Source organism: Oryctolagus cuniculus, chromosome 7, assembly GCF_051225735.1.
Source record: "Oryctolagus cuniculus isolate XC-2025 breed Fujian yellow rabbit chromosome 7, ASM5122573v1, whole genome shotgun sequence".
Classification (NCBI taxonomy): Eukaryota; Metazoa; Chordata; class Mammalia; order Lagomorpha; family Leporidae; genus Oryctolagus; species Oryctolagus cuniculus.
In genome coordinates this window covers 49,189,222-49,216,631 of record NC_142873.1, presented here as the reverse complement: position 1 = coordinate 49,216,631, position 27,410 = coordinate 49,189,222, and the positions used below count along the sequence as shown (strand labels likewise).

At 49.7% G+C, this 27,410-nt stretch overlaps 1 protein-coding gene and 3 non-coding genes across 4 annotated transcripts in view; 1 reads left to right on the top strand and 3 right to left on the bottom strand.

The window, feature by feature from the left end:
• Window positions 1-27,410, bottom strand: part of LOC138843266 (uncharacterized) — a 47,341-nt gene that overhangs the window by 10,397 nt on the left and 9,534 nt on the right. Inside the window, exon 7 of the mRNA XM_089299389.1 lies at window positions 26,672-26,791. Within this exon, the coding sequence (XP_089155515.1) occupies window positions 26,672-26,791 (120 nt within the window). The remainder of the gene's footprint in view (window positions 1-26,671; window positions 26,792-27,410) is intronic.
• TRNAV-AAC (transfer RNA valine (anticodon AAC)) lies at window positions 8,860-8,932 on the top strand. The gene has a single exon. It is a non-coding gene; the product is annotated as a tRNA-Val (tRNA).
• On the bottom strand, window positions 15,078-15,148 carry TRNAG-CCC (transfer RNA glycine (anticodon CCC)). Its single transcript has one exon. It is a non-coding gene; the product is annotated as a tRNA-Gly (tRNA).
• On the bottom strand, window positions 19,870-19,941 carry TRNAE-UUC (transfer RNA glutamic acid (anticodon UUC)). Its single transcript has one exon. It is a non-coding gene; the product is annotated as a tRNA-Glu (tRNA).

Sequence of the window (27,410 nt, the reverse complement as noted above, 5' to 3'; positions counted from 1 at the left end):
TGAGCAGCCCGAGTGGACACACTGGGCACGGTCCTGACAGAGTTGGAGCTGGACACCTGACAGAAACGGAAGCCGAGCTTTTTCTCTATACAGCACCAGGGAAACACTTCTGGGGCGAGGGTATAGACCCCCACATCCCGGATGGGAGTGAGCGCCTGGGCTGTGCACCTGATGGCTTCTGCTTCTAATGCTTGCTGTGCCCATCCTGGGAAGCAGCAGGGGTGGCTCACGCAGCTGGGAGAGAGACAGCAGGGCAGAGGACTCCATGTAAGCTGTCTTCCTTTCTCAAGCCTTGCTTGTGACATAAGAAGAAATGCCATGGGATTAGTGGGTACTCTGTGTGATGACACTTTTTTTTGTTTGTTTGTTATATAGTTTTTTTTTATTTAATAAATGTGAATTTGCAAAGTGCAACTTTTGTATTGTTGTGGCTTCCCCCCCCCAACCTCCCTCCCTTCCATGGCCCTCCCCTCTCCCACTCCCGCTCCCATCCCGCCCTTCATCAAGTTTCATTTTCAATTACCTTCATATACTGAAGATCAACTTAGTATATACTAAGCAAGGATTTCAACAGGCTTTACTCACACAATCGCACAAGGTATAGGGTATTGTTCGACTAGTAGTGTTGTTTTAAGTTTCATAGTAGAACACATTAAGGACAGAGATCCTATGTGGGGAGCATGTACCCAGTGACTCCCGTTGTTGATTTAACAATTGGCACTCTTATTTATGATGTCAGCAATCACCCGAGACTCTTGCTATGAGCTGTCTAGGCTATGGAAGCCCCTTGAGTTCACCGACTCTGAACTTGTTTAGTCAAGGCCATATCACAGTGGAGGTTCCTTCCTCCCTTCAGAGAAAGGTGCCTCTCTCCTTGATGGCCTGTTCCTTCTGCTGGGGTCTTGTTCACCAGGATCTTTCATTTAGATTGTTTTTTGCCACCGTGTCATGGCTTTCCATGCCTGTGAGACTCTCGTGGACCTTTTAGCCAGATCTGAATGTCCCAAGGGTTGATTCTGAGGCAGGAGTGCTGCCATTCTATGAGTCTGCTGTGTGGTAATGACACTTTTACACAACTCTCTGGTGAGGGAGAATCAGAATCATTTGTGTCCAACCACAAGAAAAATGAATGCAGCTGGGCGTTTGTGAGAGAGGAAGAATCATGCACCCTTTTGGAAAATGCCTGTTCAAGTCCTTTGCTCACTTCTTAAAGTGGAGTGTTTGGTTCATTGTTGTTGACTTTCTTGAGCTCTGTATAGCTTCTGGATATTAATCCTTTATCAGTGTCATAATTTGCAAATGGTTTCTCCCATTATGTCGGTTGCCTCTTCACTTCACTCATGTTTCTTTTGCAGTGCAGAAGCTTCTCTGTTTGATGGAATCCCATTTGTCAAGTTTCTCTTAATTGCCTGTGTTTCTGGGTTCTTTCCCAAGAAGTCTCAGCCTATGCCAATGTCTTGTAGGGTTTCCCCAATGAAATTCAAATGGCCAACAGACACATGAAGAAATGATCAGATCACTATCCATGAGGGAAATGCAAATCAAAACTCCAATGGGTTTCCACCTCACCTCAGTTAGAAAGGCTCTCATACAGAAATCAACAAAGAATAAATATCAGCAAGGATGTGGGAGAAAAGGTCCCCTAATCCACTGTTGCTGAGAATGCAAACTGGTGCCGCCATGGCGGTGGACAGTATGAAGATACCTCAGAAAGCTGACAATAGGTCTACCATATGACCCAACAAACCCACTCCTTGAATTCACCCAAGAGAAATGAAAGCAGCATATACAAGTGTTATCTGCAGCCTCATATTCATTGCAGCTCAACTCACAATAGCTAAGATATGGAATCAATCCAAGTGTCCATCAAAAGATGACTGGATAAAAAAAATTATGATGGGCCGGCACTGTGGTGCAGCGGGTTAATGCCCTGGCCTCAAGCGCAGGCATCCCATATGGGCACCAGTTCTATTCCTGGCTGCTCCTCTTCTGATCCAGCTCTCTGCTATGGCCTGAGAAGTCAGTGGAAGATGGCCCAAGTCCTTGTGCCCCTGCACCCACATGGGAGACCTGGAAGAAGCTCCTGGCTCCTGGCTTTGGATCAGCACAGCTCCGGCCATTGCGGCCATCTGGGGAGTGAAGCTGCAGATGGAAGACCTCTCTCTTTGTCTCTACATCTCTCTATAATTCTTTCAAATAAATAAAATAAATATCTAAACTTTTTTTTTTAACAGATATTAGAAAGGTAAAATGGGAGCCTCTTCTCATCACTGCAGGTTCAAATATCAAGGTCTACCAGAATGCACAGGATGATAGGCAATAGAAGATACTTACCCACAAACATTGAATGGAGCCCTGTAGGTACCAGAGAAGTTAAGTTCATAACATCAAAACTAGAAACCCATAGTATGTTACTGGTGGGAAAATATGACACAGGAGTAAGATGGAATGAGATAGAGATGATAGATAAAGGGAAAGAGAAAGAGAAAGAGAAAGAGATAGAGATAGAGATAGAGATAGAGATAGAGATAGAGGTAGAGGTAGAGGTAGAGAGGGACAGGAAGAGAGAGAGAGAGAGAGAGAGAGAGAGAAGACATTCTACAAAGTCAAAGCACTCAACTTCTGCTCTTGAGATTCAACAGAAGAACTGAGCCCACGTGAGACACCAGCTCAACAGGGGAAGATTCTCATCTCCGTGGAGAGCCATTGCTATGGACACTGCTCCTCCAACGTCTGGCACCATCTGTCATGGAGTAATAGAGGCAATGGTCTGCACCCTTCAATGACAGGGGTATAAAGTTTACGCCACAGCAGCCATTCTCTAAGATCCCAGTTGGGGACAAGGGGGTAGGGGACCCTGACTGCTGTCAGAAATGAGGGGGGGAGGGGGCGAAGATGGCTTTCAAGGAGGTTAAAAGCAACCAAAGCAATCCCTGGGTGTGGTTGAACCACCAACCTTTCAGTTAACAGCACTAACTGATTGCGCCACAGGAACTCATCTCTTAGCGGCACAGGGACGTAGCTGTGACTTCCCCAGGCCACTTGTCCCGCGCTGCCGCCAGCCTTGCAGAGTGACTCTGTGCCCTCCAGAGCCTGGGACTCCGCCGAGAGGTGAGCGGTAGCCCTGCAGTGTGTTCGGAGGTCGGGCAGCCGTGGGGACAGCCGCACGGCTTTCACCCCACTGCCTCAGGAATCAGTAGTCTTTCAGAAAAAAAATGAGCAAAATACTGCTGAAAATAATGTGCTAAAAAATTGAAGCAAGGATGATTCATGTTGGTCTTTGATAAAATACAAATTTACTGTATTCAAATTCAAATTACAATATCCTAGATTCTTACTGAGGAGTAAAACCAAACACAAAAATATCTTCAGGTTATTTAAAAGTCTCAAAATATCTTTAGCCTGTCCTGTGTGCACCAGATAGGCATTTGCTGAACTCCTGCTGATTTGAAATGGATTTAGGCAAATTTTCCTGCAAATGTCTTCTCTTTGCTGTAACAAGGCTGTGAATGGCATGTTTGAGCTCTCATCCCGGGACCTGGCAAAGACCTTCATTTTCTCCTGAGGAGCAGCACGGAGGATAAACTGAGGCTGAGGTGGAGCTGGCGGGGGTCTAGCTAACTAACCTGCAACAGCAGCTGGGAGCAGGGCTCTTGGCAACGGGAGGTGCTGGGGCCCTGTGTCCCACACCACGGGCAGCTAGCACACTTCAGGATTCTCTGCCTTGCATGTGCTAGCGCCACCATCTCCTTCCGGCCTGTGGTCCACTCCTGTCACTTCTCCCCTTCCCCACAGTCGGGCTCCCTCTGGCCTCCATCTCCACCCAGCCCCATCTCCAGCCCCAGCCCCAGGCTGTTGTCAGCAAGACCACACAGAAGATTGTTCATGAGGTTTATTGGTTTGTTTGTTTTTCTATTTCAGGTAACAACTTGTGGGGTCATAGTTCACCTGAAGGAGGATGGACTGGGTTCGAAGAAAGTGCACCACTTTCCCATTCCCCAGCTCCCTGATCCTGGAGACAGTCAGAAGCAGTGGGGACTCAAGTTTATTGCACGCATAGCAAAGCCTTTTAAAGCACAAGATAGCAGGATTACTGGGGCAGGGCATAAGGACCAACCAATTACTTAAAAGGTCATTTTACGCGGTGACTTTTTACAGGACCAGCCATATGTCTGCACACTCATCATCAGTTGTCACCTCCCCTGCTGCTGCGGGTTCAGTCAGCATTGGTGGTAAACGACTTTGGGTACCGCCCACCTTACTTCCTTTGGGCGCCATCTTTGAATTGCCTCCTGTGCCTAATTTCCCCACAACAACTGATGTTGGAAGTTGTTTTTGTTTAATTTAAATGTTCTTGTTTAATTTCAAAACCAACAAAGTTTAGTCACCAATAAATCCCCATCTGACAAGAAAATAAAACAACAAAGCAAGTCTAAATCAAAGCAAGAAGTCATCATGCATGAGGACCTAATTACAAAGCAGGACCACTGGTCAGTTTGCTTGCAGAAATCCCAGCCCTTCCCTCTGCAAATGTGATAGCCTCTAAGACACCAAAGCCTAGATCAGGAGAGGATCCTCAGAGGCCCTCATCCTTTTCCCTACCCACCCCCAACCTTTGGATGACAGAGGCTGTGGCAGCTGACAAAAATAGCAGGGACTTGAGTCCAGGAACAGGCAGAAAAATGCAGACGATTTACCAGCTCTTAGGCACATGTTCATTTTCCTTGAAGGGTGAGAGTTTAGAAACCTCACAGAAGAAGGTTTATTTAACATACATATTGTTGCTTGTATTTTTATACAAATCAAAATTAAAACATTCTCCAGCTCAAAACAGCAAGTAATTCCTTTAGAGAAATGTATGTATGTGGCAGGTGCAGAAAAATGCACACACAGATAGAAAGAGAGAGAGCGAGATCTTCCATTTGCTGGTTCACACCTGCAATGCCTATAGCAGTCAGAGTCAGGCAGAGGGAAGCTGGCACCATGAAATACATCCAAATTTCACACATGAGTGGCAGGTAACCAAGTCCTTGGGCTATTTTCTGCTGCCTTCTAGACACATTGGCAGACAGCTGGACTGGAAGTGGAGGCAGGTCTTGATGCTCTGCACTCTGATACGGAATGCAGGTGTCCCAAGCGGCAGCCCAGCCCATGGCACCACAATGCCTGCCTCTGAACTCCCAACTTCATATGTGCACTCCTGTACACTACAGAGTGGTAGCACCGGTCCAGGGCCATCACTCATTCCAGAATCAAATGTCATTAAGTCCCTGGGATTGCTCACAAAAATGTGCTGTGTCCCTGACTCCGGAATTGTGATGGCTCAGGAAGAAATTCTGTGTTGTAGGAGGCAGGTCTGTAGAGTCTGTAGGAGAGCAAAGTCACACAGGTCACTGCCAGACAACCCAAGGGAACAGTCATAGAATCTTTGCAATGAGTGTTGAGAGGCAGCTCTTCACTCCTGATGCTGAAAGTCCTCCTGAGGAGCCCAGATTTCCATCCTAAAGATTTCAGTGCAGCCCACAGAGAGAGACATGTGCCCAGATTGCACTGGGCATTTTCACAAACTTCAGTCTTGTTTGGATTTCTTCTTCTGACGCGGAACTTTTCCTGTCCACTGACTTGTCTTTGGCAATCCAACATAAAGCTGGACATCTCTGAAACACAGGAAGCCCCAGGCTTACCAGACCTCTAGGCTAGCAGGCTGATTCAGGTAAGTACCAGGAAGACACTTCCCCCACACCCTGGTGTGGGAGGGGCCTTGGATGAGAGAAAATGAGACAGAGAAAAAATAAGAGGCATAGAGAGAGGACCCCTATCCAATATTTCACTCCTTAAATGTGCACAACACCTGGGGCTGGGTCAGGCCAAAACCTGGCTCAACCCAGTCTCCCCATGGGTAGGAGAGGCCCATGTGCTTGTGCCCATCTCCCCTTCAGCAGATGGCAGCTGAGGTCTCTCTGGGTCCCTTTAGCTGTAGCAGGACTGCCTGGAGCCACCCAAACTCGCACAAGCTCCACACATGCCTGGAACTGCCTTCCTGGCTTTTTCCTCTCTGAGATTTCCTCCAGCCCCCTTGACTTCCCAGCTGCTGTGGTGGCCTCGACCTTGTCCAGCAACTTGAAATGAGCAGACAACCGAGCTTTGCTCTCAGCCACATCTGTGAAGCTGGAACAGCGGCTCCATTCTTCCAGGAGTCTGCCTGTTTTGTTCAGTCCCCAGCAACTTCAGATCCTTTAAGAAAGATAATTCCACTACGTTTTCAGCTCTCTCCTGTGGGCGAGTTAAATCTGAGAGGCAAAGCGGGGGGCGGGGGTGCAGAATGGGCATCCAGCAAGTCGAGAGAGAGCCTGTGCTGATGTGCATCCCGCAGAGCTGTGTGACCTAGCCAAGCCAGGGTCCAGACTACTTCTGCCCTTCCAGAGAGTTTCAGGCTTTCGAAGACAGATCTCCTACTGCTGAGGTTTCAAGGACACCACCTGCATCCCACAGGAAATTGCAAAACAACGTCTCCCTGACCGGGCATCGAACCCGGGCTGCAGCAGTGAAAACCAGGGACACACATCACCAACTACTTGATTGGTTTCCAGGTAAGGCGAATCTGAGTGCTCCCAGAGCGCCTAGCCACACTTGCGCCTCCTCCCCCTTCAGGGAAGCCCCGGGAGGCCGCCCCCTCCAGATTCTCTCCAAAGGGTGAATCGCACCGGACCCACCAGGAGCCCCGCCTCGCAGGCAGCTCCCTAGTCAAAGCTGTCAGGTGCGTGTGCAGCCAGGGGCTACGTCCCGGCTGCGGTCAGAAATGACGCAGCCTTGGGGAGCAGACAGCGGGCCTCGGGAGAGATGTGCGCAACCGCCAGGGCACCCGGGGGTGGCGGGAGCGAGCAAGACCCGGAGGCGCACGGTCGACAAGAAAATGAGAGTTGAGCTGTTACGAGCTCCAACGACAACGCACACGCAAGCAGGGATACAGACGCCCGAGGGAATCTCTCCCAAGCAAGGTCTTGAGGTCCCCAGGGACCACCACCAGCCCGTCCCTCAAACCCTGCCGCCCCTGAGTGTTTCCATCTCAGCTGGAGCTCGGTCCCCATCCTCCCCACGCTCAGAACAATCCCAAACACGAGGGCTCTGACGCCGGGGCGTTCCTCGACTCCACATCTAACCCGCCAGGAGCGCGTGTGTTCCTGTGGCTCGAGGACGGGCCTTGCTGTCACCCGGTCCTTCCTCCTGGTGACGGAGTTCAAGTAAGCGGCGCGGACCAAGGCGAGCAGACCCATGTCCCTCGCGCCCCCCGGGAGTGGCACTGGGCTGTCCTTGCGCGCCTCTGTCGGCTCTGTCCTCCGCTTCAGCCTCTGCCTGGCCTGCCCAGGGCCCAGGGACCATGGCGGGGCCCTGGCTGCGCGGCTCCTGTGGGAGCGGCTGGCACCCGGCAGCTCCCGGGGTGGCCCGCGGAGGAGCTCCAGCGGCTCCTTCGGGGACGTGTGGGGGCGCGGCGAGGCACAGGCGTGCGGGACCGCAGGGAGTGCGGGTTCCCCAGAGGCTTGCGCCCGTGCTGCTCTCTCAGGAGAATGGACACTCCCCTCTCTCGTCCAGCAAGGACCCTTTCATGTTCGTGGAAACGCGCGGGGGTTGTGATCTCTTGTGGATGGGAGAAGTGACAGACAAGATGGGAAGAGGACGGAGAATTCACGACATTGTCTAATCTGAAGCCACCAGGGCATCCGCTGGATCTTGGCCCTCCAGTTTCAGTCTAGGGAGCTGTGGCGTTCACCTTACACGCAGCGGGAGCACTTGAACTTGGTGGGTGTGAAGCACACGCGGTAACCACTGCGGTTACGAGAAGCAAGTGCTGGAGAAAACGGCTCGTTCTATCCAAGCTTCATTTTTACATTCAAGTTCAAGTGAGAAGGAGAGGAAGGACCGCGCGTCTTTGGCTAGGTTGGGAACCCCGCTGCAGGCCTTTGGGGTGAGGCTACGGGAAACCTCGGACTTTGAGGTTCTCCAAACGCTGCCCGCGGGCGAGTCCGCGTTTCCAGAGCTGCTGAGGTGGATCATCACAAAGACCAAAACGGAGATTCTGGTAGACCGGGTGAAGGGAAACTGCCCTGACCGCGGAACAAGCCTGTGCTCTCCTGCGTCCTAGCTCGAACGGTGGCCCTGAGACCCCAGCGATCCACTCTTCATCTCGCGGCCTGGTCCTCACTCGAATTCAGTCCAGGCCGGGAAGCACAAGTGTGGGTGTTCCGAGTTTTCCGACAGCCGAATGCCCTAACACGCAACCTGTGCTAACTGAGCTTGTGACGCAAGGGTCAGATTGAAACCGCGGCCCATGGCATTGGCGCCGTCGTCGGGAGGAGGACAAGCAGAAGTTGGGGCGAAAGGCCCGCGAGGGACAGCGCGCAGGTGAGGCCCCGCCGGGTCTGGAGGGCGGGAAGAGGGCCCCCGCAGCTTCCGCTGGACCCCAGCGCCAGCCACCTGCGTAGAGCCAGGAGCACCGACAGCCCGGCCGGAGCCAAGAAGACCACGAAGGCCGTGCGGGACGCTCCCGTGGCTCGGCCGCACCTGACCCGCAGCTCCTTCAGCTTCTGGGGCTGGACAGTCAGCGAAGAACGCCCCCGGCGGGCGGTTCTGCACCCGGTAACGCTGCGGGAGACGCCCGATCCCACAGCCAGCTCCGGCGCGAGGCCTCTCAGGTGGAGTCCCTGATTCTTTGGACGTCGCAGGCTCCTTATTTTTGGGGGTAGTTGGTATTTTCTTGGAGCTCATGTTATCTAATCTCGAAATGTAGTTCAGTTTCCTATATTGCAAATATGACGCTGCAATGATTTTCCAGGGTGCATTTTAACGCACTGCCCACTGGTGGTTTCCGTAGTGTAGTGGTTATCACGTTCGCCTAACACGCGAAAGGTCCCCGGTTCGAGACCGGGCGGAAACAGTGTTTTCCTTTTCCTAAAAGGAAACAGTTTGACTCAAATTTAAATTCTTGCCCCCAGAGAAATATTTGCTCCGATCCCATAAAGATACCTGTATGGATACAACCATGTCACCATTGCTCATTAATTTTTAAGGTTGGAGGGGGGTTAGATGCCTATGTTGTACTTCAGCGAGTGTAAACAAAGGAGCTCCACACATTGATAAAATTTGATGGTCCTTTATTGTCGCGGTGGAGAGTGGGCTCATCCCTAAAGAACTTTCAACCCTGAAGACCAAAGCAACAGGGCTTATAAAGGCAAAAACCACAAAACAGGGAGGGGAATTCATGGTTGCTAGGATCGGGGAATACATAGCAACTGGGGTCATGCTGACCTAAAACCTATGCGAAACTAGTTTCAATTATAATCTTGACAATACTAGTTACAATCTTAACAATTCCACTATAATCTTGACATTAATGCAGGCATTGGTTTAATCACATGTAGGACATAGACAAATTACATTTTTATCATTAACCCAGGTGTAGCCTATCCATCTCCAAGCTTGAGCGATCATGCTAGGGGGTTTCTATGCTCTGCCAAGTGTGATGTAGTGCACTGCTATTGTTCAGCTGTTTTAGATCATAGTTTCAGACCAGAGTCTCACAGTGTTGAGGGGGCACCTTCCCAGAATGGAGTCTCAAGTGCTTCAAAATGGAGTCCCTACTATCATGGTGTTACTTCACCTACAATTATGGGCTAGATAGTAATTATAGTACAGGCAAGCTATGCATGTCTACACTAAATAGAAAACTGATCTAGATTGCTTTGGATATATGGTACTGGCAGAAACCTTAATTAAAAAGTGATTTTTGAATTAATTCAGAACAATATTTGGAGTTTAAGAGACAAATCCCTAGGAAGATATTTATTTCAGCCATGGAGGACCAATATTCCATATGGAGTTCAGTGACTTTCCTATTTTTTTCTTCCATCAAAAGCTCAGGAAACTTTGGGACCAAAATTTAGAAATGAGACACATAACTTGGCTATATCTCATGAACATAATGGGCATAATTTCCCTGGGGGTGGGGGGAAGCCAGATACAAACAAGTACACAATGTACTTCAAAAACTTCATAGAAAAAGGAATTAAAACATTTGTTTTGGTGAAACATTTATGCAATCCATGCATTTTTCATGATATAATTATTTTTGTGTGAACTTTCTCAAGACTGCTCATCTGCATGGATTTCCAAAAAAAAAAAAAAAATTACAGCAAAGACTTACCTTTAACTGTCATTTCCCACAATCTTTTTGAGTATCCTTGTACAATCGTTGACATGATTTTAAAAATAGGCAATTATGAGCTCTGGTGATAAGACTCAGAATAGTGATTAACTAAGAGAGAGAGAGGGAAGGAATGGCTTGGAAAGGGGCTCCACACACCTTTCTTGAATCATAGCAATCTTCTATAACTTGAACTGGGTGCTGACTGCATTTATCAAAATTAACCATACCGCAGTAATTACCTCTTTTTAAAAAGTGCTGTACCGTAGTGCAGCAATTTACAATGTGTACTGCAGTGCAATAATTTATTGTTCCCATAAAAACTAGGATACAGGGAGTGGAGACAAGCCAGCCTGGACCACGGCTTTTGATTTGGCTTTTTATTGTAAATTCATTCAATGCTCAATCTGGTTTCCTGTGAAAAGAAAAGAAAAGTCCGACTGGTATTTTAAATGGCTCTCTCGGGAGAACGGCTACGACCACATTATTTCATTGGTGGAAGCTCCTGCCTCGGGATCCCTGCGAGGCAGCAGTTCACCATTGAGGATATTTCCCATCCAATTGTGACAAAGAGTACGTCCAAGTTTCCTTCTTTGACGTGGCAGGCTCCGGATTTGTGAACGGAGAGGTTTACTCCTCTTCGGATCGCTTCGGGCCAGGGATCTCCCTCCGCGCCAGTGGCTGCAGGAGTTGAAGCCAAGCGACACCGGTCCCTTCGCTAGCTGCGGCTGGAAGGCGTCGCGGTGTCCCGGGCTCGAATTGCAGACCTCCAGGCTGGAGAAGCTTGCTGGCAACCATTGTGCCGCCTATCATTTGGCTACTTCAAAAATAAAGCGAAATAATCTCTTCGCTGCCTCCTTCTTGGACGGCTAGAGATCCTTGAGCGTTTCTCTCCCATGCGCGTCTCCGGTTCTTCCTCCCGCTTTTTCCACACAGTCATGATTCCCACCCCTGGGATCTGGCCGGTGCTTCCCCGCAGGCCTCCTGGGAGGTCTCGTTGTCTCAGCGACGCCTCTGCTTTCTTTGGCTCCTTTTCCAGCGTCTGCTTTTGGCGCGGTCACTCACCCGCACCAGTCGCACCGACCTCACGGACTCCGCCGAGGGCAGCCGGGCGGAGCGCGGAGTGGGAAGCGCCGGCACGGAGCCCACGGGCGCGCTCGGACCCCGTGGGCCCCAGCACGGCTCCCGCGGACTCGGTGGCGGACTCGGGCGTCCCTGGGGCGCTGTTTCCGAAGCAGGCGAGGAGTAAGGCGGAGCCAAGGACACTTGGCAAGCCCTTCTGGTGTCAGGGTTTCTAATGGGACAGACGCGACAGGGTCCCAAACACTCCCGAAGCTTGGAGTTTGCAGTTATCTTGCAGCGAGGAGGCCAAACCTAGGCTTTCAGTGAATGCCTAGTGTATTCTGAAACCGGAAACATGATACTTCCCGTGTCTCTGTGGCGCAATCGGTTAGCGTGTCCAGCTGTTAACTGAAAGGTTGGTGCTTCGAGCCCACCCAGGGACTAGTCAAGCTTTACTTGTAAAAGGAGGGTTAGTGCGTTTGTGGTCATTGTTACAAATATGTTACTGAAAAGAAGACAACAACCTCCTAACCTGGGTGTCTTGTCCACCAGATAGTACAATCTTAGTGCAATCTTTGTCAACTTGCCATTCAGAAACATCTCTCTAAGCATGCTCCACATAAAGACCATGGCCCCTTTTCACTTGTGCCTAACATAAGAAAACTATCACGATCCACAAACCAAGAGGCTATTCTTCCCATTAGCATCCTGTAACTTCAATGCTATTGTTAAGTTGATACATCTTATGTGGTAGGAGTAAGGAGTGAGCAAGAGAGACTAACAGTGAGTGAGAGAGAGGAAGAGAGAGAGAGAGAGAGAGAGAGAGAGAGAAAGGAAGAAATACTTGTAACTATTACATGCTTGTTTCTGCAACTGGTCTCATACAAGTCTGGTATTTGTAACTGCCTTCTTTCACTCAGTTCCATGTTCCTCTGCTCTCTGCAAGCACCTCAGCTGGTCTTTGTTATTCACCTGCTGTGTGTGGGGCTGGGGGAAGGGGGGGGGTACATGAACCTGCATTCCTAAAGTATCTGGATCATTAACAATCCTGTCTGAATTGAGTTGGTTTGGTTTTCCACTGACTTATCTCAGGGCTCTAAGAGATGTCTAAGAGATGTCCAAGGGATCTCCTGTGCTTAGACATAACTCTTCCTTGCCTCCACCATGGATGGAGAAGCAGTTCAACTTGCCCTTGGCAATCTGGGTCCACCACCCTAGCCAGCACGGTAGCTTCCTTTTTTGCTTGTGGATTCAGAGGCATGAGACGCCCAAAGTGGCTGAGTGGCAGTCTTAATGTTCGATAGAACCATTGTCTGTTGATGGGTACATTCCTCCCTTCTGAACTAAGACTTCCAGACCAGAAGAATGTGAAGGCAAAGGTAGAGAAAGCCAAATATTGCCGATGTATTACTAGCAGTAATAATGAGTGGTGCCACTTCCATTTCCACTCCTTGGTCCCTGGACCTGTGAATCCTGGCTATGGGAGAAACAGCACCGCCTGGTGAATGGTTGCCTGGAAAACCTTGTCCCACATAGATGGCATGGTAACTGAGGCTTCAAGAGGTCATTCCACTGTTCTAATCAGACCAGAGGCTTCAGGATGTGAGAGAATGTGGTGAAATCAATGAATTCCATGAGCCTAGGCCCACGGCTGCAACTCATTTGCTACAGAGTGAGTTCCTTGACCAGAAGCCACGCCATTGTCACCATAACTGTGAGTAAGACATTCTGGAAGTCCATCCATCCAATGTTACGACTCCTTCACTATTATCCTATACCCTTAATATCAATTTCCACATATATCTCATGTGTTTCTGTCTTTGTAAATGGGAAGAGTCACGTAGCTCTTTTGGAATATACTGCACCTCCTCAGGGGTTTAGAAGACAAGTGTGGGTGAGTCCATGAGGACTCCATATTCTATTCTGAGGCCATTGCCTCAGAGCAGAGCACTGAAGGCTCCCCAGGCAGAGTTGAGTGAATCTCCTCCAATGCGTGTTGAAAGGCTCCTTTACTGGCAAGGAGAACACAGCAAAATTTAGAGCTTTGATGCCTGCGTCTTCACCTGGCTTTTCTCACATGTGCCGCTTTCACTTCCCATGATTCCAGCCCTTCTCTATCGACTCCCTCACTTAACAGTGGACACCGTGCAAGTTGGGTGCCAGAGTCCAGCTCCAGCCAGTCCAGCATTTCCTGAAGGTGTGAGAGGCGTTGGCACAGGAAGAAATGAGAGACACACTCACAGCAAGGCTGAAGGCATGGCTCTAGCTTTCAGGCACCAGACTTATCTTCATAGCATAAATCACATGTGATTCTTTCTTCTTACAATAGCAAGTCTGTTGTCCATTTTCTTAGAACCATTGACCTTGTATTTTATGGTGCCTCTAGATTCTATGTCTACATCTAGTTACAGTTTCTTTGATTTTCAGGGTGCATATTTAGAGCATGGGTTACAATCACAGACAGGTGCGAGACAATGGGCTGCCCACACAAGCCAAGGCCTGGAGTGCTGTGGAGCTATGCAGAAATTGGCTACACAAGCTAGAATAGTACCTTCCTAATCTAATCTTTACCAGAAGCCCCAAGTTCAAAGCAGGCCCTTTTTAAAATGTATCCCCTTTTGTAGTTCTCTCTGTAACTCTTTATTTTCTTGATTGCACTTATCTAAAGGTTCACTTAAGTCTATTCCACAGGTTTGATATCCTAACCATTGTTGTATTTGTAGCACATATTGAATTAAAGCTTTAATAACATTTATCGTTGTTTTAGTGGAAAGTATACACCAGGGAGCCTGTTGCCTTTTACTTCTTTCCCACAAACAGCTCAACCTTGCATAAAGCATCAACCCCTTCTCCTACACTGACATTTGACTTGATTACAATCCTACAAATCAAAGGACATTTTGGGGATTATGAGTCTAAGTGCTCTTCCCTAAAATTAGAAATGCAGCAATCCTTAGCAGAACCACTAGGAAGCTCTAGCTTTCTTATGCAGAGTGTAGTTCCCATCAAATCTAAAACCACCAAGAGGACCACAGCTGTCATTCTCACGCCTTGCTGAGACACCTTCTGCTGTGACCTTGTCAGCCAGCCTAAGTTGCCTTGGCCTCACCAGTTGGCAATTCAGTTTGCTTTGTTACTCAGCCCCTCTTCTCAGGATGTGTGGTTTCCCCCAGTCTCAGTTCTCAGGCTACAGGGGATAGAGGTTCTTTCAGGGAAGAGGAAAGAAAATTTTAGGTCGCTTATCTTCGGTCAGGAGGTCTACATGTTCTTCCTCAACATTTGACTGTTGTTTAAAGATAAACACTTTGTTTTCTTTTATTAAAGATGTAATTTTCAGGCCAACACCTGTTGACGCACACACTGCGGGGGACGCGGACCCATTCTCTGAACAGCATTGAACTTACGGAGGCAGAGATGGCGGCCCAGGCCAAGAAATCTGGTTCACGGTGTCTGTGCCCCAGGCCCCCGGGTGCTCCCGCCAGCTCCGCGGCTCCTCTCCTTCCACAGAAAGGCGGCTCAGCGCTCAGCCCAAGGTCCACTTCGTGATCGAGGACCTGGGTGTTCTTGAAGTTTTCAGGGACTGTCCAGGAGCTTAGGTGGTAGTGGCAGTGGCTCCAAGAACCAACATTCCAAACTGCAAAAACTCTCCTAAGCTCTTATTGAGCATAGTAACTTTGAGATCCCACTAAGATTGTGTTGCTGCTTCATGGGCTCTTGTCCTCAGTTCAGGATCACCTAGACAAGGGTCTTAGCACTGGCCTATGCAGTGCAATTTTGCAGAGAAGTGTAAAGATCCAAAAAATGCAAAGAACAAACCTGCATTGGCCGGGAATCGAACCCGGGTCTCCCGCGTGGGAGGTGAGAATTCTACCACTGAACCACCAATGTACCTACCACTACCACAGTCAAAGTGGTCACTACTGAGAGTATCCCCAAAAACAGCCATTGTTGCAAAAGAGGTTTATTGAAGTGTTGAGTAAAAGCTAACAAACACACCCATACAGAAGTATTTTAATAGAAGACTTTCACAAAACTATCAATATCAAAATGTCTAACTTTACCTGAAGCAAATCAAAAAAGGTTCTTTGCAATTGTATGACAGCTCTCCATAGTGAAACATCAGAAATTCATTCAGGTTGCTTGTTTCTACTGCTGTCTCCAACGGCCAGCTTCCAAGTGTTGCCTTAGTGGTTCTTAGAAGGTGACCTAACTGGTAGGGGTAGGTAAGTAAAGTTCTGATCAGAGGAGAAAGCAGCAGCAGCAGACGCAAAAGAAAGGAAACCAAAGGACAGAATCAACATAGAGAAATGAAGAAGTCAATTTTGGTTCATGGAATTGTAGTTTGTTGGACTTATGGGTTTTCTGTAAAAGTAATAACCAATCTTATGATAAAAACATGGTGTCTATTTTATATGATGTTTAAAGCATGTACAGGGATGTGTGATATAAAAAGATCAACAACTCTTGAGGTCAATGTTGATTTCTTTGGGAATGTCCAATTTCCTCAATTAGTATGCTTTAATTTATCAGTTATGTAAGGATGTCGCTATTTTTTTTTAAACTTTTATTTAGTAAATATAATTTTCCAAAGTACAGTTTATGGATTACAATGGCTTCCCCCCCCCCATAACTTCCCTCCCGCCTGAACCCCTCCCATCTCCCGCTCCCTCTCCCATTCCATTCACATCAAGATTCATTTTTAATTATCTTTATATACAAAAGATCAATTTAGTATATATTAAGTAGAGATTTCTTTCTTTCTTTCTTTCTTTCTTTCTTTCTTTCTTTCTTTCTTTCTTTTTGGACAGGCAGAGTGGACAGTGAGAGAGAGAGAGAGACAGAGAAAGGTCTTCCTTTGACATTGGTTCACCCTCCAATGGCCGCCGTGGCTGGCACACCATGCTGATCCGAAGGCAGGAGCCAGGTGCTTCTCCTGGTCTCCCATGGGGTGCAGGGCCCAAGGACTTGGGCCATCCTCCACTGCACTCTCGGGCCACAGCAGAGAGCTGGCCTGGAAGAGGGGCAACCGGGACAGAATCCGGCGCCCCAACCGGGACTAGAACCCTGTGTGCCGGCGCCGCAAGGTGGAGGATTAGCTTATTGAGCCATGGCGCCGACTATTAAGTAGAGTTTTCATCAGTTTGCACCCACACAGAACATACAGTGTAAAATACTGTTTGAGTACTAGTTATAGCATCAATTCACAGTGGACAACACATTAAGGACAGAGATCCCACATGAGGAGTAAGTACACAGTGACTCCTGTTGTTGACTTAACAACTTGACACTCTTGCTTATGGCATCAGAAATCTCCCTAGGCTCTAGTCATGAGTTTCCAAGGCTATGGAAGCCTCTTGAGGTCGCTGACTTTGATCTTATGTAGACAAGGTCATAGTCAAAGTGGAAGTTCTCTCCTCCCTTCAGAGAAAGGTACCTCCTTCTTTGATGGCCCATTCTTTCTACTGGGATCTCACTCGCAGAGATCTTTATTTTAAAGAAATGTTGATGGTTGAAATGTTAACATATTGGTCTTTTGATGAAGTTAAAATAGTTGAGAGTTCTGTACCCAGTTCTCCCTGGGGAAAGGAAGATGAGGAGAAGAACCTGGAGAGTTGTTGTTCCCCAAGTCAGGTCTGGGAGTCCTGCCGTCCTTGGAGGACAGAAGCCGTGACAGGGGATCATGCTTCTCTCACTGAGAGGCCATGCAAGGTCCACGCTGGGTCAGAACTTAGGGCTCAGCAAGGGAATCAACCTTCACTTTGAGCTTGCATAGCCTTGGTTTTATTTGTCCTCTGTCCATCACCCAAGACACACACCAGGTCTGGCCAATACACCTTCAAATACTACCTCTATATGCCAACAACATCCATATTTATTCTTACAAACCTGCATTTCCTACTCTCAACTTCCAATTCTCAGCTCAATGTTGCATGCATCTTAGAGTCTCTGTTAAATCTCTGCATCAGGTCTGTCTCCAGGAGACCCCTGCTATCTTCATGCGACCCAAGCCAGTCAATATACAGTATGTGAAAGCCCTGTCCAATGGGTGCCCCCAATAGGATAACCTAATTAACAGGTAGTAATGGCTTAAAACTTGGGACATGTCCTCAAAGCCAGTGTCCAGCTCAGGCACTCCACTTGCTCTGCTCTTGGACCAGACGCCTTCTCTGTCACTTGCCAATCAAATAAAAGTTTCTTTTCGAATAAAAGTTTCTGGCTCTCTGCCAACTGTTTCTTGGCATTTTATTTCTCTACTAAGCTGAGGAAAAGAACCCCTGCGACTCTCCTGCAAGTGCCCTCCCCTTGGCCACCACTAAGAAAAGCCTTCCACCAGCATATGCAATAACGGGTGTGTTGAAGTAGACACTGAGACTACTGGTGTGGCCAGGTGGGGGACCTCAGGACAGAAGTCACTGACAGGGAGCAGAAACTGGGCTGCCACATGACAGGGCGTTCAGGAAGCATGAGAAGACAGGAAAGCACTCCATAGAACTCAATGCATGCTTTGTTTGGGGCTAATGGAAGGTAACAAGCAGCATGAATAAGCTAGACTGAACCTGTGAGAAATTATTGTAGGACTTTGGTGCTAGCATAGAACAAGAAAAGTATTCCAGGTGGTTTTTTGAAAACCTTTGATGCACCTTAAAATAGCTTGTTATATCTACCCAACTGATGGAACAAGTACATAAAGGCTCAGCCATTCTCCCTCACTGCCCAAAAGAGAGAAACTTTGGTATGTGTTTCTTGCCCTGGCACCTCCATTGGTTCTCACACCGTATTGCCTTCATATTCCACCCTGCATTCTTTTTTTTTTTTTTTTTTTTGACAGGCAGAGTGGACAGTGAGAGAGAGAGACAGAGAGAAAGGTCTTCCTCTGCCATTGGTTCACCCTCCAATAGCCGCTGAGGCTGGCGCATGGCGCTGATCCAATGGCAGGAGCCAGGTACTTATCCTGGTCTCCCATGGGGTGCAGGGCCCAAGCACTTGGGCCATCCTCCACTGCAGTCCCTGGCCACAGCAGAGAGCTGGCCTGGAAGAGGGGCAACCGGGACAGAATCTGGCTCCCAACCAGGACTAGAACCCAGAGGATTAACCTAGTGAGCCACAGCGCAGGCCCCACCCTGCATTCTTTTCAGGTTCCCAAAGCCTTGCCCAATTCCTTGAATCCCCTTTGCATGCTGTTCCCTACCCCCACCCCCAGCCTGAGGCCTCCTTCAAAAGGTGCGGCCACTGGGGTTCAGGCCCTTCTGCCATGTGTTCCAGCCTGTATTTGCAGGCAGCTGGTCGACCAACCGACCTCTGGGATTACTTTTCTCTGAACAAATTAGGGCCGGCTGCCTCCTCTCTATTCTGTGCAGACTTTCTCCTAGACTTCTGTCCTCAAAATGTAGTGAGAAGCACACAATTCTCTGACCTGTAGCATGGACAGTAAACTGAGTAAAAAACACAGGGGCTGGTGTGTGGTCCCACATCCCATATGAAGGCTGCTTTCAGGGTAGGCAACTGCGCTTCTAGTCCAGCTACCTGTTGATATGCCTGGGAAGGCAGTGGAAGATGGCCAATTACTTGGGCTCCTGAACCCACATGGCCAACCCAGAGGAAACTCCTGGCTCCTGGCTTCAGACTAGACCAGCTCAGGCCTTTGTGGCCATTTGTGGAGTGAGCCAGGGCATGGAACAACTCTCTCATGGTCTCTCCCTCCTCCACCCCACCCCTGTAGCTCTACCTCACAAATAAAATAAGCAAATCTTTTTTAAAAAAATCAAAGAAACAAGAACCTTTGCTAGAAGCAACGACCCCTATTATTTCAGTACAATCTCAGTAGTAAGTGCTTACAGTCTTGATTTCACAACGTGAGACTGGAGCAGGATCACAACTTGAAAATCTTTGTCTTCAATGAGTTTTCTCAAGAAGAAACTACACAGAGAGCTTGTAGGTCTTCTTTTCCCAAAGAGAACCCAACAGCAAGAAAACCAAACCTTTAGGGAATAGCTTCTGGGTTTGCATTTGGCTCCCCTGCAACAGATGGAGCAAATCAAAAGCAAACCCAAAATCCTTCCCTAAGAAGACTGAGACATGTGCCCAGATTGCACTGGGCATTTCACAAACTTCAGTCTTGTTTGGATTTCTTGTTTTGAAGCTAAACTTTTCCTGTCCACTGACTTGTCTTTGGCAATCCAACATAAAGCTGGACATCTTTGAAACACAGGAAGCCCCAGGCTTACCAGACCTCTAGGCTAGCAGGCTGATTCAGGTAAGCACCAGGAAGACACTTCCCCCACACCCTGGTGTGGGAGGGGCCTTGGATGAGAGTGTGCTGGTTCAGTGAATGCTGACGTCCATCAGCGACAAACATAAGGCAGAGCCCCACAGTTTCCATGCTAGGCGTCAGCCGGCTCTTCTCAGACTTCTGTTAAATTTTCATGCACACTTTCAAAAGCTCACTTTTTACTGCACTGTAGTGACAGAGTTTAGGCCACCTAGTTGTGTAGCCTGGGGCATATTGCTTGTGGGACTTGTCAAGTGGCAGGGGCCTGAGTGGGAAATGGAGATGACAACAGCAGGCCCAGAGGGAGAGTTGCGAAGAACATGGGAGCATAAAAGGACCCTTCCCTGACCGGGAATCGAAACCGGGCCGCGGCGGTGAAAGCGCCGAATCCTAGCCACTAGACCACCAAGGACACACAGTAAGGCCTTTGTGGTGTGTTTCCCTAGCAGCAGCGGCTACCTTAAACACGTACGTATAAGAAGATCCATGTTTCAAGCTGCGCCTTGTCCTTACTTCAGGGAAATCCTGGGAGGCCGCCCCCTGCAGATTCTCAACAAAGGGCGAACCGCACCGGGTGCACCAAGAGCCCCGCCCCGCAGGCAGCCTGGCTTTCAGCTGAACTTAGAAACCACGCAGCCTTAGGGAACAGATGGTGGGCCTCAGGGGAGGTGTCCGCAGACACTTGGGCACCCGGGGGTGGCCGGCGGGAGGGAGACCCAGAGGCTCCCAGGGTACAAGGAGCTGAGTTGAGCCGCTACGAGCTCCAACGACAACGCACACGCAAGCAGGGACACAGACGCCCGAGGGAATCTCTCTCAAGCAAGGTCTTGAGTTCCCCCAAAGACCACCACGAGCCAGTCCCCAAAACCCTGCCGCCCCTGAGTGTTTCCATCTCGGCTGGAGCTCGGTCCCCATCCTCCCCACGCTCAGAACAATCCCAAACACGAGGGCTCTGACGCCGGGGCGTTCCTCGACTCCACATCTAACCCGCCAGGAGCGCGTGTGTTCCTGTGGCTCGAGGACGGGCCTTGCTGTCACCCGGTCCTTCCTCCTGGTGACGGAGTTCAAGTAAGCGGCGCGGACCAAGGCGAGCAGACCCATGTCCCTCGCGCCCCCCGGCAGTGGCACTGGGCTGTCCTCGCACGCCTCCGTCGGCTCAGTCCTCCGCTTCAGCCTCTGCCAGGCCTGCCCCGGGCCCAGGGACCGTGGCGGGGCCCTGGCTGCGCGGCTCCTGTGGGAGCGGCTGGCACCCGGCAGCTCCAGGGGCGTCCGGAGGAGGAGCTCCATAGGCTGCTTCGGGGACGTGCGAGGGCGCGGTAAGGCGCAGGGGTGCGGGGCCGCAGGGAGTGCGGGTTCTCCAGAAGCTGGAGATCCAACTCTTGTCTGGCAGAGCTGCCAGGGCTCTTCACAAGCTGATTTCTGCTGAAGTATGACTTCCGGAAACTTCTGCCCAAGCACAGCTGCGCACAACTCGCTCTATTCACATGCGCTGACTTCCTCTCCTCCCCAGGCTCTCCTTGCGCAGATCCGCAGATCCCAGCGAGTGTCCCGCAACAGGCCAGGAGGATTTCCACAGCGTGGGACTCGTGCGTGGATCAGGGGCAGGTGCTGGAGCAGCAGCCTCCCCACCACACGTGGCCTCATCTGCATGGGCACAGCCCCTCAGGGTCCCCGCGGGCCGCGCCCTTCCCCCTCCCCCCAGCCCACTTCCGGCCTCGAGGTCGCGCCTGGGGACCTCAGGCCCTTGGTGAAGTAGCACAAAGCAGCCTTAGGTGTGCACCCAGCGAAGCGTCCCGGAGACTGTCCATCAGCCACGCTTACCGCGTTTTGTCGTTTGTGTTAGCCCCACTTGGTGCTAGAAAGACGGTTTTCAGTCTAATTCTGTTAGGCAGGAAGTCAGTTATGAGCTTATGTGTGTGTGACATAAAGGCCTAAAGAGAAGACATCTATGTCTAGCATATACTGCATCTCAAGGTCATCCCCATGGTGTTTCAGGGGCAGCCCGGCATTCACATCCAGCCCTGCCCTGCCCCCTTCCACCTCATAACCTGCCCAGTGGGGGTCCCCACCCTTTCTGCTGGACAAATCTTCCACAATCTCCCAGGTGCAGCCTATCTGCATCTCAAACACCCTGCTCCCTTCCTCCTGTCTGATCACATTTGCATCCATAAAGTCCTTTGTTTCAGACCTTCAAGGGAAAACTCAGAAGTTTTTCTATTTACATCGAAAAACCCTTTGTTCCAAGAGGAGCAGAGGTGGGGAAGCAAGACCCATCTCTTTAAAAACCCCCAGCCTCAACCGGACTGCGCTCAGCCCTCTGCCTCTCTGCTGAGCTGCCCTCCTGGCCTGGTCAGGTGTAATCTCTCTACTCAAGATGTAACCTCGCTCCTCCCCCCACCCCCCGCCCCAGTCTTCAGGCTCTGTCTGGAGAGGTGCCCATCCGTCCTTACGGATGTCCCTGCCCTAATAAACCTTGCTATTTTACCTCCCACTACTCTCTGTCTCACACCTGAATTCTTTCTTGTGCGAAGACAAGAACCCTGCAATTTCTTCGGTAACAATTCCACCAAGACGAAGCTATGCTGCCCCAGCAAAGAGGACCGGGCAAGTCTCATGGGGCAGGACACTGCCATCTCCTCGCGGCCCTCTCCTCACCTCACCAGGCCCTAGTTCATTGCTGCGCCTGTTGCATTCCGAAAGGCAGACACAAGACCGCACGAGTCTGACAAAATCCCTCGGGGAAGTTGCATCTGAGGTGCTTAGTTGACGTTTAGTGCATAGAGGGCAACTCTGAACTTTCAGCAATGGCCTACAGCAAAGCTATATGTGAAAGGGGTTTTTCTTTTCTCCTTCCTTTTCATAGTAATTGAATCAAAAATGTGTACTGGGTTAGATTGAGGAATTAGGCATGGATCTGAATGCTTTTTTTACTTCTGAAATTTGTCCAAGTTTCTCATTTACTTCTTTCTGTGCATATGAATTGTTAAACCCAAACTCATGAGCCCTCCAGGTCCCCATAAAAGGATCTGCTGAGCCAGGGCAGGGGACTGCCAGATGGAAGCAAAGGGCCAGGGTCAAGGTCCTGCAGCTGCAGCTACCTGGCTGGGTGGCAGCTGTAACCATGTCCATCAATCTCAAATGCCAGAGTGCCTGGCACCTGGCTGCCTGAGGGAAGGGGCTCCTGGTGCATCCAGTGTGGTTCACACTTTGGCGGGAATCTGCAGGGGGTGGCCTCCCAGGGCTTCCCTGAAGGCAGGACTAGGCCCAGGTGTGGTAACATGGATTAATTCTCCTATGTGTGTGTCCAACCCAGCTTCTGCTGCTAGGGAAACAGACCAGACACTGCTTGCTGTGTGTCCCTGGTGGTTTAGTGGCTAGGATTTGGTGCTTTCACCGCCGCGGCCCAGGTTCGATTCCCGGTCAGGGAAGGGTCGTTTTATGCTCCATGCTCTTCCCAACTCTCCCTCTGGGCCTGCTGTTGTCATCTCCATTTCCCACTCAGGCCCCTGTCACTATGACCAGTCCCACAAGCAACACACCCCAGGCTATACAACACTACAGTGCAGTAAAAAGTGAGATTTTGAAAGTGTGCATGAAAATTTAACAGAAGTCTGTCAAGAGCCGGCTGACGCCCAGCATGGAAACTGTGGGGCTCTGCCTTATGTTTGTCGCTGATGGACGTCAGCATTCACTGAACCAGCACATGGAGATCACCATCTGCAGCACACTCTCATCCAAGGCCCCTCCCACACCAGGGTGTGGGGGAAGTGTCTTCCTGGTGCTTACCTGAATCAGCCTGCTAGCCTAGAGGTCTGGTAAGCCTGGGGCTTCCTGTGTTTCAAAGATGTCCAGCTTTATGTTGGATTGCCAAAGACAAGTCAGTGGACAGGAAAAGTTTAGCTTCAAAAAAAGAAATAAAACAAGACTGAAGTTTGTGAAAATGCCCAGTGCAATCTGGGCACATGTCTCAGTCTGTGCGCTACACTGAAACCTTTATATGGAAATCTGGGGTCCTCAGGAAGACTTTTGACATCGGGAGTGAAGAGCCACCTCTCAAGACTCTGCAAACATTTTATGACTGTTGCCTTGGGTTTTCTAGCAGTGAACCTGTGTGACCCTGCTCTCCTACACACCCTACAGACCTGCCTCCTACAACACAGAATTTCTTGCCTGACCTATGTCAGTTGTCAGAGTGGGGGACCCAATGCAGTTTTTCTGTGTAATCCCAGGGACTTAGTGACATTTGATTCTGGAATGATTGATGCACCTGGACTGGTGCTACCACTCTGTAGTATACAGGAGTACACCTATGTAGATGGGAGTTTAGGGGCCACCGCTGCACCATAGCGGGTAAAGCTGCTGCCTGCAGTGCGGCAACCCATATGGGCACCATTCCAAGATCCTGCAGCTCCACCCCCAATCTAACTCCCTACTATGGCCTGGGAAAGCAGTAGAAGATGGCCCAAGTCCTTGGGCCCCTGCACCTGCGTGGGAGACCTGGAAGAAGCTCCTGACTCCTCTCTTCAGATCGGTGCAGTTCTGGACATTGAAGCCAACTGGGAAGTGAATCAGTGGATTAAAGACCTCTCTCTCTCTCTCTCTCACTCTCTCTGTCTCTCTCTGTCTATCTCTGCCTCTCCTTTTTCTGTGTAACTCTGACTTTCAAATAAAATAAATAAATCTTTAATAAAAAGAAGTAATCTGAGTATTAGAAAAAAAGATGGGAGTTCAGGGGCAGACATTGTGGTGCCATAGGCTGGGCTGCCACTGGAACACCTGCATCCCGTATCAGAGCCGAGTATCAGACCTGCCTCCACTTCCAGTCCAGCTGTCTGCTAATGTACCTAGAGGGAGCAGTGACGGTGCACAGACTGGGTTACTTGCCAGCTAGGACTAAGACCTTGACTGGCCTCATGGCACCAGCTTCCACCTGGCCCAGTCCTGGCTGTTGGAGGCATTTGGGGAGTGAAGATTCTCTCTCTCTCTCTTTATATCTCTATCTCTATCATTATCTCTTTCTCTCTTTCACTCTCTCTGTGTGTGTGTGCATGTCACTGTGCCTTCCAAATAAAAACACCTTTAAAAAGAAGAATTAACATTGCTGTTTCAAGCTGGAGAAAGAAAGTTTTAATTTCAACTTGTACAAAAAAGATAGGCAACAAAATGTATGTAAAATGAAATTTATTTTCTGAGGTTTCTAAACCCTACCGCTCAAGTAAAATGAACATGTGCCAAAGAGCTGGTAAACCATCTGCAGGGACTTTTTTCTGCCCGTTCTTGGACTCAAATCTTTGCTCTTTCCAGGCTGTGGTGGGGAGGGAAAAGGATGAGGGCCTTTGAGGATCCTCTCCTGATCTGGGCATTGGTGTCTCAGGGGCTATCACATTTGCAGACGGAAGGGCTGGGATTTCCCCAAGCAAAGGGTCCATTGGTCCTGCGGTGTAATTTGGTTCTCAGAGATGGTGACTTCTTTGATTTAGACTTGCTTTGGTGTTTTATTTTCTCATCAGTTGGAGAATTATTGGTGACTTAACTTTTGGTATTGAAATTAAACAAGTCATTTAATGCTTCAGTTGTTACCTGAAATAAACAAACAAACAAAAACAACTCATGAACAATCTTCTGTGTGGTCTTGCTGATAACTGCCTGGGGCTGGTGCTGGAGCTGATGGAGATGGAGGCCAGGGGGAGCCCGACTGAGGGGAAGGGGAGAAGTGACAGGAGTGGACCACAGGCCGGAAGGAGACGGTGGCGCTAGCACATGCAAGGCAGAGTCTCCTGAAGTGTGCTAGCTGCCCGTGGTGTGGGACACAGGGCCCAGCACCTCCCGATGCCAAGAGCCCTGCTCCCAGCTGCTGTTGCAGGTTAGTTAGCTAGACCCCCACCAGCTCCTCCTCAGCCTCAGTTTACCCTCCGTGCTGCCCCTCGAGAATAAATAAAGGTCTTTGTCAGGTCCCGGGATGAGAGTCATATCTCAAACATGCACATTCACAGCCTTGTTACAGCATAGAGAAGACATTTGCAGGAAAATTCTCCTAAATCCATCTCATAGGAGGGTGGGGCCACAGGGAGAGCCCTACAGTATGAGAGCCACCAGAGTCCTTGGACAAGAACAAGACTGTGAGAAGATCATGGTGACAAGGGGCTAAGGACTAAACCCACATGACCTAGAGGTCAAAAGCACGAGCTGGACACCAACATGTTTTCTGGTACATCACAGAATGTTGGGGATGGTGGAGGGAGGGCTTCCACCTGGAGGAAGCTGGACAAGTTCTACAGGGTGAGCATGACTTTGGCTGGGACAGGAACACGCTTTGCCTGGTGAGTCTTGTCACTGTTCTTGTACAGACAGAAGGCAGGGCTGGGGGAAAGAAGTGAGCAGAAGCAGAAAAAGGGAAATTGCCAAGCAAAGAGCAAGGCATAGCTCTTGGCTGGTGCCCCTGTGCCCAGGGGAAAGCAACATTCTGCAAAGGTAATTTCTCCTCAGGGCGTTTCCAGGGATATCTTCAGGAACTAACCAAAAAGTTCTTTAAAAAAAAATGAGGTGGAGGATTAGCCTAGTGAGCCGCAGTGCCGACAATCCCGGTTCTTGCCCCGGTAGGGACGCCAGTTCTGTCCCGGTTGCTCCTCTTCCAGTCCAGCTCTCTTGCTGTGGCCAGGGAAGGCAGTGGAGGATGGTCCAAGTGCTTGGGCCCTGCACCCACATGGGAGACCAGGAGGGAGCACCTGGCTCCTGGCTTCGGATCAGCACAGTGCACTGGCTGTAGCAGCCATTTTGGGGGTGAACCAATGGAAGAAAGACCTTTCTCTCTATCTTTGTCTCTCTTACTGTCTAACTCTGCCTGTCAAAAAAAATTAAAAAAAAAAAAGAAAAGTGGAAAAACGCTCATTTCTCATACCTTAGATGTTTCCCATCAACCCATCTTCTTAGGAAAGGATTGGGGGTTTTGTTTTGATTTGTTCCATCCATTGTGGGGGAGGCAAATGCAAACCCAGAAGCTATTCCCTAAAGGTTTGCTTTCCTTGTTGTTGGGTTCTCTTTGGGAGAAGAAGACCTAAAAGCTCTCTGTGTAGTTTCTTTCATGAGAAGACTCATTGAAGGCAACATTTTCAAAGACCTCCCGCTGTGCCCTCACCACTTACCTCTGCATGCAGGGTTCCTGCACACAGGGAGTCTTTGGTATTTTTCCCTGAGGACCCTGTTTTCATCATACAGCTGAACAATGGAATCCAGGACCTGCCAGTAAAGGTTGGAGGTGCATCCTGTCCAGGAGAGAATTACAGTCAGGCAAGGCATTCACATTCGCTTAAGGGAAGGCTTCCTGCTAATTTCCTGAACTCCACTGCAGGGCCTGAGGGCTACACTGACAGGCTGATGGGGAACAAGCTTCATGGTCACCTTCTTTCCGGCTCCAGCATTCACATCATTCTCACACCTGGTGTTGCAATATGAGGAAGACTGGGCTGTGTGTGAGATTCGATCACACTTTTGGGGCCCAACCCAATGATGCAGCATGGTGGCCTTGGCATGAGAGCAGTGGAAGGCGAGGGCTGAGGCAGAAGTACCCTAGGATCCACGAGGAGCTCTAGGTAGGAGCAAGGAGCAAATGAGACACAGGAGGCAGATGAGGATGGCAGCGGGGGAGACTGCTGCACGTGGGGCTCGGAAACCTGGGTTTTACTGAACCACACTCACATAAGCCGACAGACGCAGACCGTGCACAGAGTCAGAGGCAGGAACATGGTTGGAGGTCAGATGGCTAAAAGTGGGAGGAAGAGTTTAGCGTGGTCAAGTCTCTACCTAAGCCTATTTGGTGGCTTCCAGAATAGGAGTTACAGCACCGGTGCTCACTCTCTAGCCAGGCCATTTGTATGAAGTGGG